The sequence below is a fragment of the Hirundo rustica genome, chromosome 2, assembly GCF_015227805.2.
Source record: "Hirundo rustica isolate bHirRus1 chromosome 2, bHirRus1.pri.v3, whole genome shotgun sequence".
Classification (NCBI taxonomy): domain Eukaryota; kingdom Metazoa; phylum Chordata; class Aves; order Passeriformes; family Hirundinidae; genus Hirundo; species Hirundo rustica.
Window position 1 is genome coordinate 78,177,281 of NC_053451.1, and position 18,955 is coordinate 78,196,235.

The 18,955-nt window shown below is 37.3% G+C and overlaps 1 protein-coding gene across 1 annotated transcript in view; it reads left to right on the top strand.

The window, feature by feature from the left end:
- RAP2A (RAP2A, member of RAS oncogene family) overlaps positions 1–18,299 on the top strand; it is a 30,916-nt gene extending 12,617 nt beyond the window's left edge. Inside the window, exon 2 of the mRNA XM_040055018.2 lies at positions 14,249–18,299. Within this exon, the coding sequence (XP_039910952.1) occupies positions 14,249–14,486 (238 nt within the window). The 3' untranslated portion in view covers positions 14,487–18,299. The remainder of the gene's footprint in view (positions 1–14,248) is intronic.
- The last annotated feature ends 656 nt before the right edge of the window (positions 18,300–18,955 follow it).

Here is an 18,955-nt window from a genome sequence, read left to right on the forward strand (position 1 = left end):
GTAGGCTTTACAGAGGAAAGAAGTATTACTTTTGAAACAGAAAATATTTTGCTTACTTGGCTTCTCAAGAACTTGGTCATTCAATATAATTGCTGCAATTTATTGCAGGATATTGCCTTTCCTATTTTTTCTCACGAACTATATTTGGTAAAAAATATACAAAGAAAAAAAAAGAGAAAAGCATCCTTTTTAAAATTAGATGAGTATATTCAAGAAAGAAAAAAAATAACTTAAAGGTGTGAAATCACATAATTTGGTGAATATTGAATTCTCCTCCAGATGGTTTTTAGCCAGAAGTAGTGACTGCCATCGTGGTAGCTTCATCTGCCAGAGAGGGACAATGGTAAGCTCAGTCTTGGATGAAAGCTGAGAAGGCACACCTTGAAAGTCCATCATTACTCTAAAATTAAGCAATTGTATTGCCTTGCTAGCTGGGATAATTAGACTGGTAATTGAAGTTTACATTCTTCTCCAAGAGATGATCAAAACGCTTGCTTTGAAAGTCTTTCTGTCTGTCAGCAAGAAATGCGGTTAGATTAAAAGGACTGGGAACAGTCTGGGCTTCACACCTCCGCACACATCTTCAGATTAATTGAAATGGCCTTTCTGAATAGGACAACTTAATGTGGAAAAAATAATTAGTGAACTATTTTCAGGAAATTCTAGTTACCAATTAGTGATTCAATGAAGAAGGTGCAATGGACACTGGAGTGTGTGCACACTTTAAACATAATCTCCTTCTTAAAAGAAGACCTTCTTTTTCAAATATTTTGATATTTTTCAGATATTTTCTTGCTGTTACTTTTGAGGGTTAAGTATACAAATTACCATATTTTCTGTACCTAAAATGTGACAAATAGACATGTAAATATTGGGGTAATATTTTGTTTCTTAGAATAAAATAAAATACTTTTTTAAAAAAATAATTTTGGTCAGAAAGAGAGACAGCTTAAAATGTATGTGTATGTAAAGCATAGACACAAATATATGCATATATGTACACAAGAGGTTTTCAGTCTTTTAGCCATCTGGGGTCAGGACTCAGGATAAAAGGAAAAAAAAAATATATGGATTCCATTAGGTTCTGCAGTCATCTTCTGTTTAAAATAATTTAAAATAGGCTTTGTCTATGTGTGAAAATTCTTTCACCAAATTGCTTCTGAAAAAGTTTGTTTAAACCAATGTAATGACACATTGTTCGTCTCATACCTAATTTGACCAGTATTAAAATGGGTGTCCACGCGGGAATTCGCAGCATTTTAAAGAAGTTTCTTAGGTTGGCCTGGCTTGTTTGTGTTTTCCCCCTCTGAAAAAAAAAGTTGTCAGTAAGAGACATAGGCGCTGATTTTGTTCTGTTTGCCTCTGTCACACACTCGTGCATGGGTCGCTTTTTCTGTCAGCGAGCGAGGCGCATCCTCCCCGTCCTGCTGGGTGACACTGGCCATCGGCCGGCGCACAGCCACGGGCAGAACGCCAGCGCTCCGGAGCCCAAGGGATGCTGACAGCCGGAGCCTTGGGCTCTGACCCCGGCGCCGCTGACACGGCTTTGGCACGGCCAACACAACCAGGTGCCCACATCCCCAGAGAGGCAGCGGCGTGCTGCAGGAGTCCCAGGGGCCAGCCTTGCTGCTGGGGTTAACAGGTACGAGATAAAACGGTCTGCAGGGTTGACTGGCTGCCACAAAGGGTCTTCGTGGGCAATAAAATGGCTGTCAGACAGGTTAGTAAAACTCTTCTGGGAAAAAGGAGCTTTTTATACCCTAGACTAGACCCAGGGAAATTAACATTTATACAGTAGTTAAAGTATAAATAGCTCGACATTTGAGATGATGAGTATATCTGAGTTCCTCATTCTAGCTGGCTTTATTTTGATAGTTAATCAAATATTAGATTTGAGACATACATACACACTTCCATGTATGTGAGGAAAAGTAAAATGTTTAGATTTCACTATTTTACTAGATCCCCTGTATTTAATGTCATCTTATAAACAAGTTCTTGCTAAGAAATTTCTGGATATTTAATATTCAATATATTCACAAAATTGATTCAGAACGACGTAGTCTGCTGTTTTTCTTTAATTGGTACAGGTCTTATTGTAGAAAGAATGAAGAAATGTCCTAAGAAAATTATTTCTGGTTTTTATGCTCAAGCTAGAAGGGAGCTTATCAGGAAATAGTTCTCTATATTTGTCTTTATTCCACTTAGAGGTGGTATGTTGGGAGGCAGTATTTTGTATTTGAAGTTGAACCAAAATTTATTTTACTAAGAACAAACAAGTAACAAACAGTCAAAAAGTCCTGACAGTTCTGAAGCTCTTATTTTATTCTGTTCATCTTTAGATATGGAAACAGTTTCGCTAAGCAAGATGATACACACTTTTTGAGTAAAATTTCTGGAGTTAGAAAGTTGAGGTGTTGAAGATGGAAATGACTTCTTAAACCTGTGGTGAATAAAACCTTCTTGGTGCTCTGTTTATTTTAACATTCCAATTATTTACAGCAAGCATATGGTAATTAGATAAATAGTTCTCTAGGATAAGGGCCACAAACTTTCTGAAGTCATGGCAGAATGGTTTTGCTTACCAAGTTGAAAATAAAATGTTCAGGTAGAAACTTGGCAGGAGTGAAGAGGCTTTCAGAGCACCTACTCAAATTAAGGCCTTGGAATTTTTTTTGTTGGTAGAGGAGGATTTGACTATGGCTGAAAGGACATGAAATCAGAATATTATTTCTGCAGTAAAAGAGAAAATGATAGCATTTATACTGTTTTGTCCTGAATTGGTTCACTGTATCAGTGTGGTCACTTGCTTAGAGTTTCTGTAAAATAGTCCATCTTCTGAAAAATATCCAGAGTTGTACCCTAATTGTACCATTGTGAGGAAGATCAAAGAAAGAGCATTTTTTTTTTGTGAAGTTTTTTTATGTGCATTGTAGAATGTTTTTATTAGCTTGAAGGACATTAAGCTGTATTCTTTAGTTTCTAGGGCAACGAAGGTCTCTGCTTTGAACTAGACACACAAATTCTTTTCAGGCTATGCAGTATCATAAAAACTCTTGTATCTACCTGCCTTAGCTTCTACATGGGGACTGATGAGAGAGCAGAAGTTTAGACCAGGTTGTTTGTCAATTGCCCTATTATTTTTGTTTTACTTTTCCTTAAGTTTTAGTGACTTGCAGCTAGCTTCATTGGAAACAGTCAAATTCTTTTAAAAGCAAATAAATAAAAGCCTCTGCGGAACTGCAGTTTGTATCAGTACGTAATACTCGATCCTGCAGACTGGATTGTGGCAGTCAAATTATCAGAGGTGAATTTTGTGACCTAGGCTTGCCTTTCAGGGGCCAGATCTGAGTAGTCCCAAAAGTCAGGAGCACAGACTTTTTGGAGTAAAAGGTTCTTACCTCAAGATGGAATAGAAACTTTCTTTCCCTGGGGTTCCGACTGGACAGGACAACACAGTCGTTCCTGAATGCTAATCCTTTGGAAGTGGGTGATGCTGTTAAGAAGGTTTTGAATTAATTGTTAGGCCTATTCTTGAAGACTGTAAAAGTGTAATTTTAATGAGCTAGAGAAAATCCTATTAGAATAGTTTAAACAAGTTTTGCAGTGGAATTTTTATCAGTGATTATTAATTTGTTTAAGTAATATAAGAGTGTGTCGGCTTTGAAGAGCAAACTAATACTTTAGAGGACTATAGTCTTCTGGCCCTTTTAAAATGCATATGCATTTCACTGTTTTTTGCCATTTTTACTTTATGTATCCACTTTAAAAATTCACTTTTTATAGTTCAAATAAACAAGGATAAAGCGTTTGAAGTTGTCATTAACTTATGCTTGAGCTTTACTTAATTCTGCAAAATCTAGTTAGTTCATTTCGCTTTCAAAAATTTCTAAGATATATGTCTGTCCTGAGGCCTGTAAGTATGATTATCACTTCCCCTACATAAATGAATAGCTATAAATATTTACGTAACTTTGTCATTTGTTTCTCAGCCCATTCTCTGTGTAAACAAGCATTATGTAACTCAGTTGTCTGCTTGTCTCATCTTCCTCCATTACCTGCTAGTAAGTTTTGAATTCTGTAGCACAGTTGAACTAAATTAAACATTAGGACAAATTCCCAGAGAGATTGTGGAAGGCCTGTCCTTGGAAGTTTTCAAGACTGAACTGTGCATGGCCTTGAGGAAGATGGTTGAGATTTCCTGGCTGACCTTGCTCTGAGCAGGGGGTTGGAGACTTCCCAAGGTCCCTTCCTGCCCAGATCAACATCTGGAACAAATTAGAAATCTAAATAACGATTAAGTTCTGTCAGAATTGTTGGTGGGAAAGATACACTGTCACTGCTATAGTTATAGAAGAAACTGGCACATGCTTAATCCTAGTTATGGACTGGAGAATGGTGAGGGGAAAAGTTGTAGGCAGAAGGAAAAAATAGAGCTTTAGATAGCAGCATTGATAGACTCTGTAGGAAACTAGACCTACCATTGTACTCATAAATTAGTTTACAGACTCTGTGCTTTATACAAAGTCTGAATACTGTTTCAGCTTTTCCAAAAGGGTTATTAACAATATTTTATTGCAAGGGGTTTTTTTTAGCTGAGCAACAGGCATGAACTTTAATATATCTGAATTGGTACAAATCTCTTTGGTCACTTTCCTTCTCCTCCCTCACCTTTGTTAGTGCTTGCTTGTACAGGAAGTTTACAGTATATTTTTAAATATTACAGTAGTTCATCTAAACATTTGCATATCAGGATCTGCTTCTGAGAGAAATTTCTTGTGACAAAGCACGTATTGATAGATAAATAATGCATTTTAGAATCACTGTTGTTTGAACACAGCAATGTAATAACTTTGAGCTATGGAACAATTGGAATCCATAGATGTGTATGATGTGCAAGAGCCTTGCATTGCTTTTAATAGGTATCTGCATTTTTCATTGCCTTTTTAAAGGGACCTGATCAGTCCCACATCACCAGAATAGGCAAGTTTTATGACCTTGTAGAGTTTTGTACAGAGGAGCAAGGAAGAGGAGAAATCCCTCAATGTCAGCATATGTTTTAAGGTACTGTGAGCCTTTGCAGTTTCTGCTCAAGCCGGTACTGTTGAAATGAGGTAACAACCTTGCCTTTGTCCCCAAAGCTGGTGTTCTTGCTTCAAGGCACACCTAATCCACCAGCTTTATTCTTTCTGCTAACAGGTTTGATGTTGGCATGGAATCTGCCCTAATGTTCAAAATACTTGTAAAGAAATCCCAACATTTTTTGGTGTTACATAGCTTACTGCTTAGAATAGTTGGGATGCAGGGTGTTTGACTTGAGAAGCAAGCAAAACTGCTGCTGCATCCTTCAAGATGTTCAGATTGCCTCCATCACTAAGGATGGAAGACCTCAGAAGTGTTTATGTACCATAGGCAATAGAGGTTAAAGCTGTCAACTCTTTTCTTCAGATGGAGAGCAGAGATACCGAGTTCAAGGGACTTGCTAGAAACTGCACAGGAGGTCTGTAACAGGGTGTGAAACTGAACCTACATCTCTTAAATCATGTCAGCATTCCTCTTGCTTGATGCCTAATGTTTTTGCTCGAAGACATTGGAGGATAAAATTTAATTATAAATGGTTATGTCTGAAAAAAGTGGTCATTTAAAAGAAATGTCCTTTTTTTGAGACTTCAGAATACATATAAAAGATAGATGGCAGTCTCTTTAATTTTATAATCTTCTATATGGTGCACATTTGATAGGTACTGAAAGCCTTGACACATCCAGTCATGCTCATTGTATTGGAATAAACATTAGTATATTAGCATGGATATGGCTTAAAAATATTCAAGGTAAGAAAACTAATGTGGTTATTAAGAATAATTTTCAATTATGGATGCAAAGCTTAAATATTGAAATGTGAGGCCTAATTTTCAGGATGTTGAACTATTCCTACAGCTAGTAGCAGTGATTTAAAAAAAAAAATAAGGTGCTCAGCTTTAATGTCTGGACATTTTTTGAGAAAGAACTTTTTTGTATTTAAGCAACTATAACATTCCTCATGATCTGTTAGTAGTTTTCTTGACAAGTAGTCTTCTTTCAGTATGAACTGAGTAGAGAGACAGGAGCTAGGTGAAATTGGTGCAGCTGTGAGAATCTCAGACTTGTAGGACATTATGATTTTCTTGTTGCTTTTAGAAACAATGGAATTAGTCACAATGGGAAAAGTCAGGTAAAACATTTGCCTTGTGTTTACTTGTGGTTATTGCTTCTTAAGCTAAACCAAAGAACAGAAAACTCCCAATTGAAAATTCCAGTTTCTGAGTTGCTAAATGTGCCAAGCATTTCAGGATTTCAACAAGATGATGTTGATGCTCGGTTGTGTAAGATGAGAATTTTGATTGGCATAGAGAGGGAACTCAAGGATTAAAATCTTGTTTGGATATGCTCCCAGCAAACCCGCTGCTAAGAAGGTAGATTTTATATATCCCTTAGAGTCTTTTCAGTCTTGATAATAGACTTGAGTGTTAGCTATGAATTTTAATGATGGATACTAGGGAGAAGGTCCTTTTTAAGGTGAAAAATAATCTCTTGTTTGTCAAGGCTTTTGAGCATCTGAAATGGCAGTAGACAAGAACTGAGGCTACTTGTGTCATTGGCTCCTTGTCATCCCCAGCACCCAGAAAGCTGTTTTCCTTCATCTGTGCCAGAGCCTTACTTGAAGGGGAACAGTGTCATGGGACCTAGTTTAAATATTCATGGAATTCTGCAAGCTTAATGAGAAAATGTCTCCCTAACATCTTAATGATCGGGGATTTTTTTTTTTAGGACTTACTTTAGTGACTAGTGAACCCTTAAGACATGTTGATAGACCTTTGAATTTTCAGGTGTTCTTGACATTTTACCTTAAAAAGCTGGAGTGAGAGCCAAAGGTAGGCTCTGTCTGTAGTGACGTGCAGAATCAGGCTGAAAACTTGGAAGAAGTTTATTGTTTTTCTAGTTTTCCTATGAAGTCTTAGATGCAGAAAATCCTCTGTAGATAAGAATTTTTCTCTGAAGTGAATGGAAATTACCTATAAAGATCTTTGGTGTCCTTCATACGGAGATGTGCATCATCCTGTTACATCTGTTGCAGCAAGGGAATGTAGGTTAGGTATGTGTGTTGGGTCGTACAAGCCATGGCTCTCGTCCCTTAGGAGGTCTCAGCTGTAAGCTACATAGAAGTAATGTGTGCAAGTGCTTTGGCTGAAAAGTGCTTATTGTGAGAGTTGGGGAGCAGATATTAATAGTGCTTCTGTACACTGTGGTTGGTTGTTTCTTGGGCTTTTTGCTTGGAACTATTTCCTTTGATTTCTTACAAGCACAGCACCAATGGTGAGCCAGACTGGCAAGCGAAGCCACCTCTAACACCCACAGAACTGAACTGACCTTAAAGTATTTTATTTAAGCTGAGGGGATTATTTCCAGAAAGTTTCATGTATAGGAGCAAAGTTCCTGAAACCTCCTCAAAAGTGATATGGTGTGGTGTTATTTATTATTCTAATATTATCCTCCCAAGTTGTTTTGCAATTATTATTTAATTTGCTGCCCTATGAGTAAGTACAATTATCATGACTTTATACACCTCAATCTATCCATCTGAAGAGTTTGTTTTCCCAAAGGCTATGTAAGGAGTTCATGTCAAAGACTAGAATAAAATGTTAGATCCCAGTCCTGCAATTAGGCTGTACACTGTTCTTTATAGCAAACTGATTCATGACTCAGCCACCTAATTGCAGTGGGACTTCCAATAAACTCTTTAACATCTACTCATTTATAAAAATGATTTTAAGACTATTTTTTTAGTTGGGAAATGTTGCTTAAGAAATTAAATCATTACACAATATAGCTTACAAAACTAAATATTAAATGCAATTAATTAGTAAACCGGAATGACTTGTTTGCACCAGAATCGTGGGAGTTTTACAGCTGTTCTGTATGGTTTTGCCTGAGAAGCTGTAATAATTTCCATTAGAGGGAAAATGCTCCAACTTTGCAGAAACCTACCTTTGTTAGATTTGAGTATCTCTCTGACACATTTATACATGTATACAGTTATTGGCACATCTTCATTGGTGTCTATTTGCAGGAGTCCATGGAAACATAATTCTGCACAATGCTCCCATAATGGTTGCAGTTTTTAAAGCTACCAAAAACAAAGAATAAGGTTTTGGAAAAAGTGAAATGTCTCCTCTGCCTGTGTGTTTTAAGGTCTACCTTCAGAAGTGTGTATATATGTGTGTGTGTGTGTGTGTATCTATGTACATATATGTTTCGTGCTGCTTTGGTTCAAGAATTGGTAGCTTCAGCAAAGGGTTAAGATGGTTTTTTTTCTCCTTGAAAATTCTGTGGTGTTGCTTCCTCTCATCATGGTGTTTGAGAGGCTCATATTCAGGCTGGGGAATGCTCTGTGCCTTTCTTATCCTCCATAGCTGATGTGGGTTTTGACTATAACTTTTAACTGAGGATTCTGCATTAAATATCCAAGTAATTACATGAAAGGGATTAGAAAAAAATCTTGATAGTTACACTCGGAATATGTTCTTTCTCTAGATGAGGAAATTGTTTGTTCAAGTTATGACAGATTTTACTGCAGGCAATCAAAGTTTGCAAGTTCCATTACAAAAGGATATTTAGTTATATTTAGTGTGAATTTGTAAATAACCTAATAGATTCAACTGTCATTTCTGGCACTTAATTTCATATTACCCGTAATTTTTTTTTCTGTGTATTTTGGCAGGATTCATACCACAAAGTTTTTGTAAGTCTAAAATGAAGAATAATTATTTTTTCCTGACTTATTATTAATTATTTGCATTATTTTCAACACTAATATCTTTATCCCTTAAATTAATTTCCTTTTTGAAATGCTGTCAAAAGTGCCAGAAATGCCTTTTTTTTTAAAAAAAAAAAAAAAAGGGAGGGGTGGGGGGGAAGAGAAAGATGCCCTGTGTGTAGTAGAAGGTAATCAAGAGGATTCAGTACTGGAGACTCCTTTTGATTATTAGTAATAGTTATCCCGTATAGATACCTTTTGTATTTCAGTGGTCCCAGTTTTTATCATATAAAGCTGTAATCATGCATCTTCCCAAAAACTTCAACAGGACTTAAACTTGTTATAGAAAAATAGTTTTTAAGGATATATGGTATTATCTTGGTTTGTTTTTATTACACAGAATGATTTGGTTGTAAATATTTGGGTCTGATATAAAGCTCAGGAAAAAATCCTAGAAAAGAGATACCACTTTCAGAATGTGAAATTAGAAAACAGGAACCTGTTTGTACTTTTTTCTCTACAGACTAGCACAATTCACACACACACACATACTGGACAATCTCTACCACTGCTTAAAGGAATCAGATCAGTTTATTAGCCTTGGTGTATGTTTGGGGTTTTTTTGTTGTTGTTTTGGGTTTTTTTAATTCTTGCTGGTTTGGTCTTCATTTTTAGTATATTTTCACTGCACACTGTCTTTGTTTTTATCTTTATCTGATGACAGTTCTAACCATAAATCTGAGAAGTACCTTGTAAAAGGAGTCAGGTACTGCCCATGTTTTTCTGGGCATGATTGAAGGTAGAAAAGCTGTGAGGAAAAAGTCTCTGAAGATCATTCTCATGCCTTTCACCTTAAAGCTTTCTAAATGCTTTAAGCTGTTATTCAAAGTGTACATAGTCATCTAAACAGAAATGTGGATGATGTGCGTGCCGTGTGAGGTAAAATAAAATATAGAAATATTTATTGCTGTGTGACATATAAAACTGTGTGGTCAGTGGTGTATAACTGGGCCACATAGAACATTTGGAAGTTTGTGTATTTATTGATTTCATGTGGCTGTGGTGGCCATCCTCAGGAAAACTGAGAGATCTACTGTGGGCTATTGGTCCCAAGTGTTCATTAAAGATGGGTAACAGGGTAGGTTTTAGCACTGAATTTATCTAGAAATACATTCTGATTGACTTTTACGGGGCAATGACGGTACCTTGCCAGTAGTGGCAACCCTAGATATGATGGCATTTGACTCTGCACCGGTGTCTTTCATAGGGCTCTAAATGACAGCAGTCCTGTTATCTGTTTAAGAGTCACCGCTGCTCAGTATTGGAGCTAAAGATAGTGAGATCATTTAAACAGGGTGAAGTGCCTTGTTCTTTAATCATGTTCTGCAAACACATGTAATTGGTCTTGCAAAAATTTGTTCATGAAGAGGTCTTAAAAAGTCAAACCTTCCCCTGCTACATTTGAGAGTGTTTCTTACATGCTCGGCTATATTTGCCCTAGAATACATACTGTGCTGCTTTGGTACTGACAAAAGTGGCAGCAATTCTTATTTTCATGTGGCCCTCCTGCTTTTCATTAGGAATTATCAGTGCTGCTCAAAGCTTTTCAGCCATACTGTTAAAATTGGATTTTCCTGCTCCAGAAATGAACAGAACCGTGCCACTTTTCCATTGCTAAGGGGACAGGCAGGGGCAGATGGGCTGCAGCAAAAGGCAAATCTTCTGCCCAGCTCCCACTGTGGACTGAGCTTCTCTCTCACAGATCCTGTGATGGGAGCAGCAGACTGAATTCAGGACTTCAGTATAGGTGATGGGGGTTTAGACTCTTTTGCTCTGCTAAAAGTATTTGTAAGTTAGATCCTACTAGAGAAAGGATTTGTGAATTCCTTGGTTTGATTTTTGTGGTTATATTAGAAGGGTTCTGCACTGCTGCTTGGACATTTCAAGGTGGCTCTCTTTCTTTGTTTATTTGGTTTTTTTCCTTTGTAAAGAACCTGTTTTTCTCTTGGCCACTGAAATTCAACAGGGTGGAAAGCCTGTGAGGAAGAGATCTTCTTGTCTTTAAATTTCATTGGAATAATTTTATTCCCCTACATCTGATAACTTGCCCTTCCCTGAGTGGTGGGTGTCCAACATCTGGCTGGTCAAAGCTCTGAGTGGAGTCTCCAGTTGCAGGCAGAAGTCACCTCCAGTGAGATCAGCAGCTATAGTAAGAAGAGTATTGAGCCAGGGATCTCCCCCATACTCATCAGAAAAAAAAAACCAAAACCAAAAAACAACCCAACATTGTCTGGGATACTAAGTGAGGTAGGAAATTTCGGCAGTGTTGAGAGGTAAAGGGTGCAGAGCTAGGTTGAACTCCAGAACTTGTAGAGTTTGATTTAGTCAAGAGCTAGATTTTCCACAAAGTGTTACCAGAACTCAAAAACTGGAAAGTGTGAAGACCCTTAGGACTCTGAATGAAGACACACAGTTCATCATCCTCTTGGTACTTGGGGAATATGATACACAGAAGTCTGGTCTGACTCCCTCTACTCAGCTTGGGTCTGGCAAGACTGATACTGACCGGGAGCTCGTAAGTCCAGCTCATACCAGAGCCAGTCTTCTGCTCAGTGTCCGTGGACTGTTTTTCCACTATTTGCTGTATTCTAGGTAGTAGACACTGGCTTTTCTATGTAGAAAGATAAAGTGTGTGTATTTATTATGGACACGCGTAAGTATATATAAAAATCTAAAATATATGTCGCACAGAATATGTATATATATAAAATGTATTTTCTCTGTAAAGATAACTACTCAAAATCTAGGTAGTACAGGGATATATTCTGCAAGAGCAACTTTATTTTTGATAAGAAGACATAATGAGAGCTTTGCAGGAAGACTTTCTTACACATTTCAGGATCGTAAATTTATTGGTTATTGGGTGAATCTGAATTATAAGGTGAATAAGGCTATTGACTGTAGGATCTCATTTTAGGTGGTAAAGGTAGGTAGTGAATCGAGTAAATGCAAGAGGAAAAGCAATACAGAAAATTGCTTCTATCTGTTCCACGTAATAGTTCCTAGATGGTCCTGTGCAAATAAATTAAATTAGGCTTTTCACATCTTTGCTGTCAGCTCATCAGTTCTTTCTGTTCTTCAGTTCAAAACATCAGGGTTTCCACTGCTCCATTTCCCAGGTGCTGAGTACTCATAGCATACAGACTCTCAGATATTTAGTCGCCTAGCTTTCCTAGGGTTCCTAAACCTTTTAAGCACTTGAATTTTTCAGTGGGACTGACTATAGGTCTGCAACAATGTATTTGTATGTATTTCTTTATATGTTTCTCAACCAATTGGAGTGATCTCGCAAAACTCAGAGAGGTGATCTTGTGTTTTAGTTCTGGCTCATCTATTTTTTCAGTGGGCACTTCTCAAGCACCTGCTGTGAATTTCTCAGTTTTACCAGAGGGCAAGCCAGTGGAGAGTGAGAGGAAGTTCAGGGGCCTCAGAAATCAAGAAATGCAATGAAGGGGTACCTGATTCCATTTCCACTGAAGGAGTTTTTAATGATGTATAGCAAATACAACAGGACACATCTGAACAATAAAGATAAGACAGCACTTCACTATTTCTTTTTATCTGTTGAATGCCGTCCATCTTATGTAATTTAAGACTATGCTATCTCGTGTTTAAACGCAGGAGGACAGATTTCAAGATGCTTGTGTGTATTTTGGTACTTAATTAATGACAGCTTAGCTCTTGCAAGGGTTACAAAGATACCATTCTGCTAAACACTGCATATCCACAGATCAAGAAATGCGTTGTGTCTCTTCAGTTGGTAAATGAAGGCAGGACAAATGGTAAATGTGAGGGGAATTCTCTGCAATTATTGACGACAGCCCTGGACTATGGATTAAATTACATTCTCTTGATAAGCAAAGAGGCATAACAAAGTTTAGAATTTCAGCTACATCTTACAACATAGTTGGACAAATTTTTGATACTAGTCTGATGGTGTAAGAGTTGCTGATGTGGTTTGAGACATTATTGGCCCTTTACCTTTTTGGACTCTGGGGGAGCCCACCATCTCTGCAGCAGAGGCAGCAGGAACACACAGGTTGCCTGTTCCAGTGCAGAGTGGTGACAGACAAGGAAACAGGCTGTTTTCCTCAACCAAATGAGGCAGATGTGCCACCACTGGCAGCCAGAGGTGACAGGTGGGAGGGATGAAGAAGGTATAATAGGTGGCTTAAGGAGGGTATCATCTTCAGCTGCTGCAGGTGTCAGCTGCATCTTTTGTCTGTCCACAGTTCAGTCTTACTCCAGTGACTTGACTCAAGGCAATACTACTAAGATAATATGAATGAGAAAATCAGGTTTAAGCTAAGAAGGTACCATCTAACTTCTCTTAGGTCTGGTTTGAGTGCTAAAAAATCATAATTGGTTTTTCTTTCAGTCCTAGTTGCTTTTGTGAGAAACGTGTTTAAGAGTATTTTGGAAATAAGCCCAGTGTTTTCTTCTCTCTTTTCTTTTCTATGGGAAATATGTAAATTTAAAACCTGATGGAACACTTAGTTTCATGTCTGAAGAAGGGTTTATGAATGTGAGGATGGAAGAAAGAAACCAGCAGGCATTTCAATTTTGTAAAAAATTTTGGCAAGGATCCCCTCACAAGGAGGTGCAAAGTAACAAATTCCTTCATAGCTATATGATCTGTTGCGCTGTCCAAGTTGATTATGAAGCAGAACTGTGATAGTACTGCCTGGAACTTAATTGTGATTTTTTTTATTTTTCTCTTAGACTTGTTTAACTGGCATAATGATGTGAATGCTGCAAGGGAGAGATATACATTCTGTATTATTTAATATGTGGTTTTATGTAACAGTACTTCTGTGTGTATGCAGTACCTGAAGTGAACTACATTTCCTGAAATTTGGAATTAATTTACTGGCCCTTTGGTTTTGTCTCATTTATTGCTATTCAGAGAGTTCTGTGTATATTGACCAAAGGTAAATGTACTCCTGAAAGGGAGAGTGTTGTGTCGTTTTCCCAAGCCAGGAGATACTAAATACCTGTTCAAGGAGAAGGAGGATGTAATGTTGAAGGGAGGGTTTGATGTCCATCCTGTTCTTACACTTGGAGATTTGCAAATAGAGAAAATAGTGTTATATTCCTCGTTTTTGTAGTGCAAAAGTATTCCTGGCATATTTCCTGGAGGGAAGGGAAATTCAGAGGAGGAAGATTTTTGTAGATCTCTGAAAGCTCTAAAGTGAACAAGATACGCAAAAAAATTCCTAGAATCTGAAATTCACTTTTTTTAAAAAATGTAACATTTTAAGATCATCCAAATGTCTCTTTCATATTGGGTCTGTACTGTTTGCAATTAGATTTCTTTTTTTTTTTTTTAACTTTAAAAATGTTGCCATTTTTTAAAATATAATTATTGCTGTTGTTTTTGTTTTTAAACTGCAGGTATGAGAAGGTGCCAGTAATTCTGGTTGGTAATAAAGTGGACCTGGAAAGTGAGAGAGAAGTATCATTGAGTGAAGGCAGAGCCTTAGCTGAAGAATGGGGCTGCCCCTTTATGGAGACCTCTGCTAAAAGTAAAACAATGGTGGATGAGCTCTTTGCGGAAATTGTTAGACAAATGAACTATGCGGCACAGCCAGACAAAGATGACCCATGCTGTTCTGCATGTAATATACAATAGCATTAAGAATGACCTAACCTGGACTTAATTTACAGAAATTTTGTAAGGTGGTAAAACTGTCTACTTCACTTCCTGGTTTGTGGGTCACTTGAAATACATCTGTAGTGAAGTAGCAACATTAACTCAGAGCTGAGCATTGAAAGTCAATCACTGACTCTGAATATAATTGGGTTAAATGACCACATCTCACCCGTTTTTTCCCTTTGAGCACCTGCAATTTTATGGCACAGTCAGTTGATCTACAGGGTCGTTCCAGTAGAACATACATGTGTTGTCACGTCAGACAGCAACAACAGCAACTATTTCCGAAGAGGACAGAATCCTTTTGGAAACGGGAGACGAAAGCAGTGGAGAGGATATCTCTGAAGACCTTTCACAACAAGCATAAGTATGAAAAGGAAAGCCAAGTCTTTTGGTGTCTGATTACCACGCTTCAGAATGGGCACTATCACATGTGGCTGAGTTTGTTCAGTCAGTTATGTTGATTTCACCAGGACTTCTGACAGTGTTGGAGGAAAAGGCTACCAGAGACCCATATAGTTTGGATTCTTTTCAAAATCAATGCTATTATTTCTACACTTTATCCCACATCTTGAAATAGAAAACATTGAATCAGTGTGTGAAATGAGAGGCAAGATCTGGAAACAAGTGACGGGTGAAGAAACAGTCTGGCATTGGAATGTTTTAAATCTTTCATTTTGCTGCTCAAAAATGGAGGATCGCTTCAGGTTTTGGTCTACAAAAAGCCAAACAAACCCTCTGTTTACAAAGCAGGAAGCATCTTTATTTTCACTTTACTGAACCAGGAGGAAGCAACTGTGATGAAAAAAAAAATTGCTGAGCCTTATTAACAAGGAACACTTTAATAGAATAACTAGTACCATCTTGTAAGGAAAATTAAGCCATGTTTCATCCATATGTTCCCTTTTGCAGAAACCTCGTGGGACAGTATGAACATCCTGCATTTTTAAGTTTGTTAAAGACAACAGTTTTTCTTGCCTTTAAGGGCTACATTCTCTGGTGTGATCCCAAACTAACCTTTGAAAATCCAGTTTGCTATTTGATAGCTTTAATGTTAAAAACTTAAATTGAATAACCATGTAAAATCATTTGGTTCAGAGGTGAAATAGTTACAGTTGTAATTCCTTAGGTGAGTGTGGAAATGGCTCTTTAGTTGCCTGACACACTATTCAAAGGTTGCCCCAATTATTGGAGTGTTTAATGGTGGGAGCAAACATTTTATTTGGAAAGGATGCTCGAGCTCTGACTTGCTAGTTTCATAGCAGTGAAGTATTTATCATTTGCATGACTAATGGCACAGAAATACCTATTTCAAAGTCTTACAATCAAAGTATAGAAAAGTTTTCAATCGCAATGTTTAGATTTTAAATGCTGGAGAGATTGTCTTGAGCTGGATCTTTTATAGGTAAAATTGGCCATAAAAATACAGTCACTGAGCCTGTGGTCTAAATAACACCATGCGTTTATTAGTTTTTAAATCTTGTGCAGTAACAGTGTAGTTCCTTGTGTTTAAATGAGTGAAAATAGGGGTGCTGGGCTGTGTGTGTGTGTGTTGAGTGTGTATGTGTGTGTGTATATGGCCCTTAGAAATGCTGTAATTGGAGTTAGGTTCGAGAGTTTTGCCTCCATCTGCAGAACTTCCTAAAAGCGCTCTCATCTGCCACAAAGGACACTGGAGTAGAAAACACTTTGCAGATTTCCATACATAGATATCCTTAACATTTTGATTTATAGTTCACTGGATGATAACTTAAGAAAATCATTCACAGAAGAGAACTGGCCAACTCTGCCCTTAATCTTTCAAGACCTTTCCACAACCAGTGTGACAAAGGGCATTAGATGTCACAGAGCATTAAGCCTTACTAGAACGTAAATGTAGCCCATTTCCCATCTACTTTGCAGAGCTTTTGTTACTGTACTTTGTTCTCTTAGGGAGATAGGCACAACATTTATTTCTGGCATCTGAATGCCCATTTTGGGTGCTCTGAATCGCCCTCCTAGAGGCACCTACCTCTTTCCATTGACTGTATAGCAAACTTAGGCTTTTAACTTTAGTCCTCCGAGTCACACAACTCACATGCCTAAACTAGATGGTATGAATGTTCTCTTACTACCCCCTGCCTGCCCATTGTGTCAGCTGCCATGCTTAAACAAGGTGTGAGATATTGGATTAATGATATTGCAGGGTTTCAAATATCTAGATTGGGAAATGGTTAATCAAGCAGCACAATCCATCCGTAAAACAGCTTGTCAGTGTGAGATCCACTGCGTAAGCACTCAAAAAAGAAAAATGACAAAAAACAAACCCCAGAAAACAATCCAAAGCCAGATTTCAAATTGAGTTGGAAGTGCATGTTATGGGAGGTTATTTACAGAGATGTGAAAATCTTACCTCACAGATTGTTCATCGACCAAGAAAATGGCATGGAGTATGAACAGCCTAACGTGATGTTCATAGTATAAAGCAGATGGGCTTTAAATATAGGAAAAATTGCACAGTAATTTTTTAACAAAAAATATTAAAGAAAATATCTCCAGGGTTTTTTTCTTCATTACACTCTTACATTTTCACAAGCATAGGCCATATGTAAGCTACCATGCAACTTGGCTGGGGGGGGCAAAGTGTAAGTGTTGTTTTTCATTGTATAGTTCTGAGGAAGTAGTTATGCACTATTTGTATTTCCACTAATGTGAAGATAGTGGAGCTTGAATCAATGACAGTTGCACTCAACAGATTTTTCGAGTTATAGGGGTAGCAGAAAGGGAGGTAGGTGAGCCACACGGCAGCTGCACGGCCACCCTGCAGGAATCACTGGTCTTGGGTCATTGTTTCATTTGTACCCTGATAGGATTACCAATTATAGTATTGAAAGTTTCTTATAACATGCCTTAAACTATTATGATTTGTTCCAAAGACCCAGTTTTCCTTTGGCTGTTCTTGTAGAGCTTTGTACTTTTCTACAGAGACAGCATTTCTCCAGTTTTGTTGATTTTGTTTGGTTTTGGTTTTGTTTTTTTTTTTTAAGTTGCAACTTTTATTCTTTTAAGCTATGATAGAGCAACTGTTTCCTCTTTCCCTTAAAAATACTCACAAAAAATGATTCAAAGCAAACAAACCAGAATCATATCAAGAGTATTAAATATAACTTGGATTTTGTTTGGGTTTTTTCTGTTGCGCCCATCCCCCTGCCCACCCCTTCAAAGCATCAAAAAAATAAATTTGGTGACATTTTCTGTTCTGATTCTAGCCTCTCCCTAACCCCAGTGCTACAGTTGCCATTACTTTTCTGTGGGAAAACTACTGGTATTTGCTTTCCTGTATAGAATGTTACCTAAAGATGTCAGCCATTTGGTTAGGGGGTTTTGTGCATGTTTGTTTTTAATTTTTTTCCTTTTTTGCCAGTGCGCCATCAAAGCACTGGTTAGGCTTTAATTGTGAAACTCCGCAACAAAAGCAAATGTTTGACAACTGCAGGAGGCTTTTATCTGCATTGTTGTGCATCTGTTAATTCTTGATCAGGGTTTGAAGAAAGACTGAAGGGGGTTCTGGAGTCAGACTTAACACTGTTGATTTGGAGTTTCCTAGGGGTGAATTAATGTATTTCACAGTTAATTGTTGAGCTCTAATACAACTGGCAACTTAAAATGGGGCAACAGTTTGTTTTGTAACAATGTCAGTTGTTTAAACCTTGATGTTTCAAATAAAACAAGAATTGTACATAGAACTCAATGCAAACTCAGCAGTTGTATTTGGAGTTAAATTATTTTAACAAATAAATTTATTTAATGAAATCTTCCTTGCATTTTCTGTATTGTCCATTTTGATTTGATCAAAAACTTCATCCAGAGCTGAGGAGGGTGCCCGGTAATCTGAAACAATGTCAACTACATTCAGTTCAGCTAAGCATTTCCTGCCAAAATGCTCTTCTGTTCTAAATTAAATAGCAATGAATAAAAATCAAATATCATTTATTTTTTTATGGATGGATGCATGAATGTTGTAGTCTAAGTTACAAGCTTGATAAAGAACAATAGCAAGGGAGGGGATTTTTCTGTTCACTTTTCTTAGTGGGATACACACTAACAACAATCAGTAATACTCAGTATTTGGTAAGATACAGCTCTTGCTATGGCAAGGGAATAGTGTTTGTTGTAAATAATATAATAAAATATTCCATATATAAAAAATAAAATGACGAAATAAAAACTTGTTCAATATATGATATAGTTAATATGCAGAACTACTTTTATAGCACTGAGACTGCAAAGGGTTAAAGAAAGATTGTTTGTTGTATCAGCTGTTCAATTGATGAGTGTTTTGAAGGCTTTCAGCACTACACAAAAGGAGTTAGTGTTAAAAGAACTTCAAATACAATTAGTGTTGCAGAGATTTTTAAATGAACAGTTGAGCTAATGCTAACAGGATTATTCTAGCTAATTGGCACTGA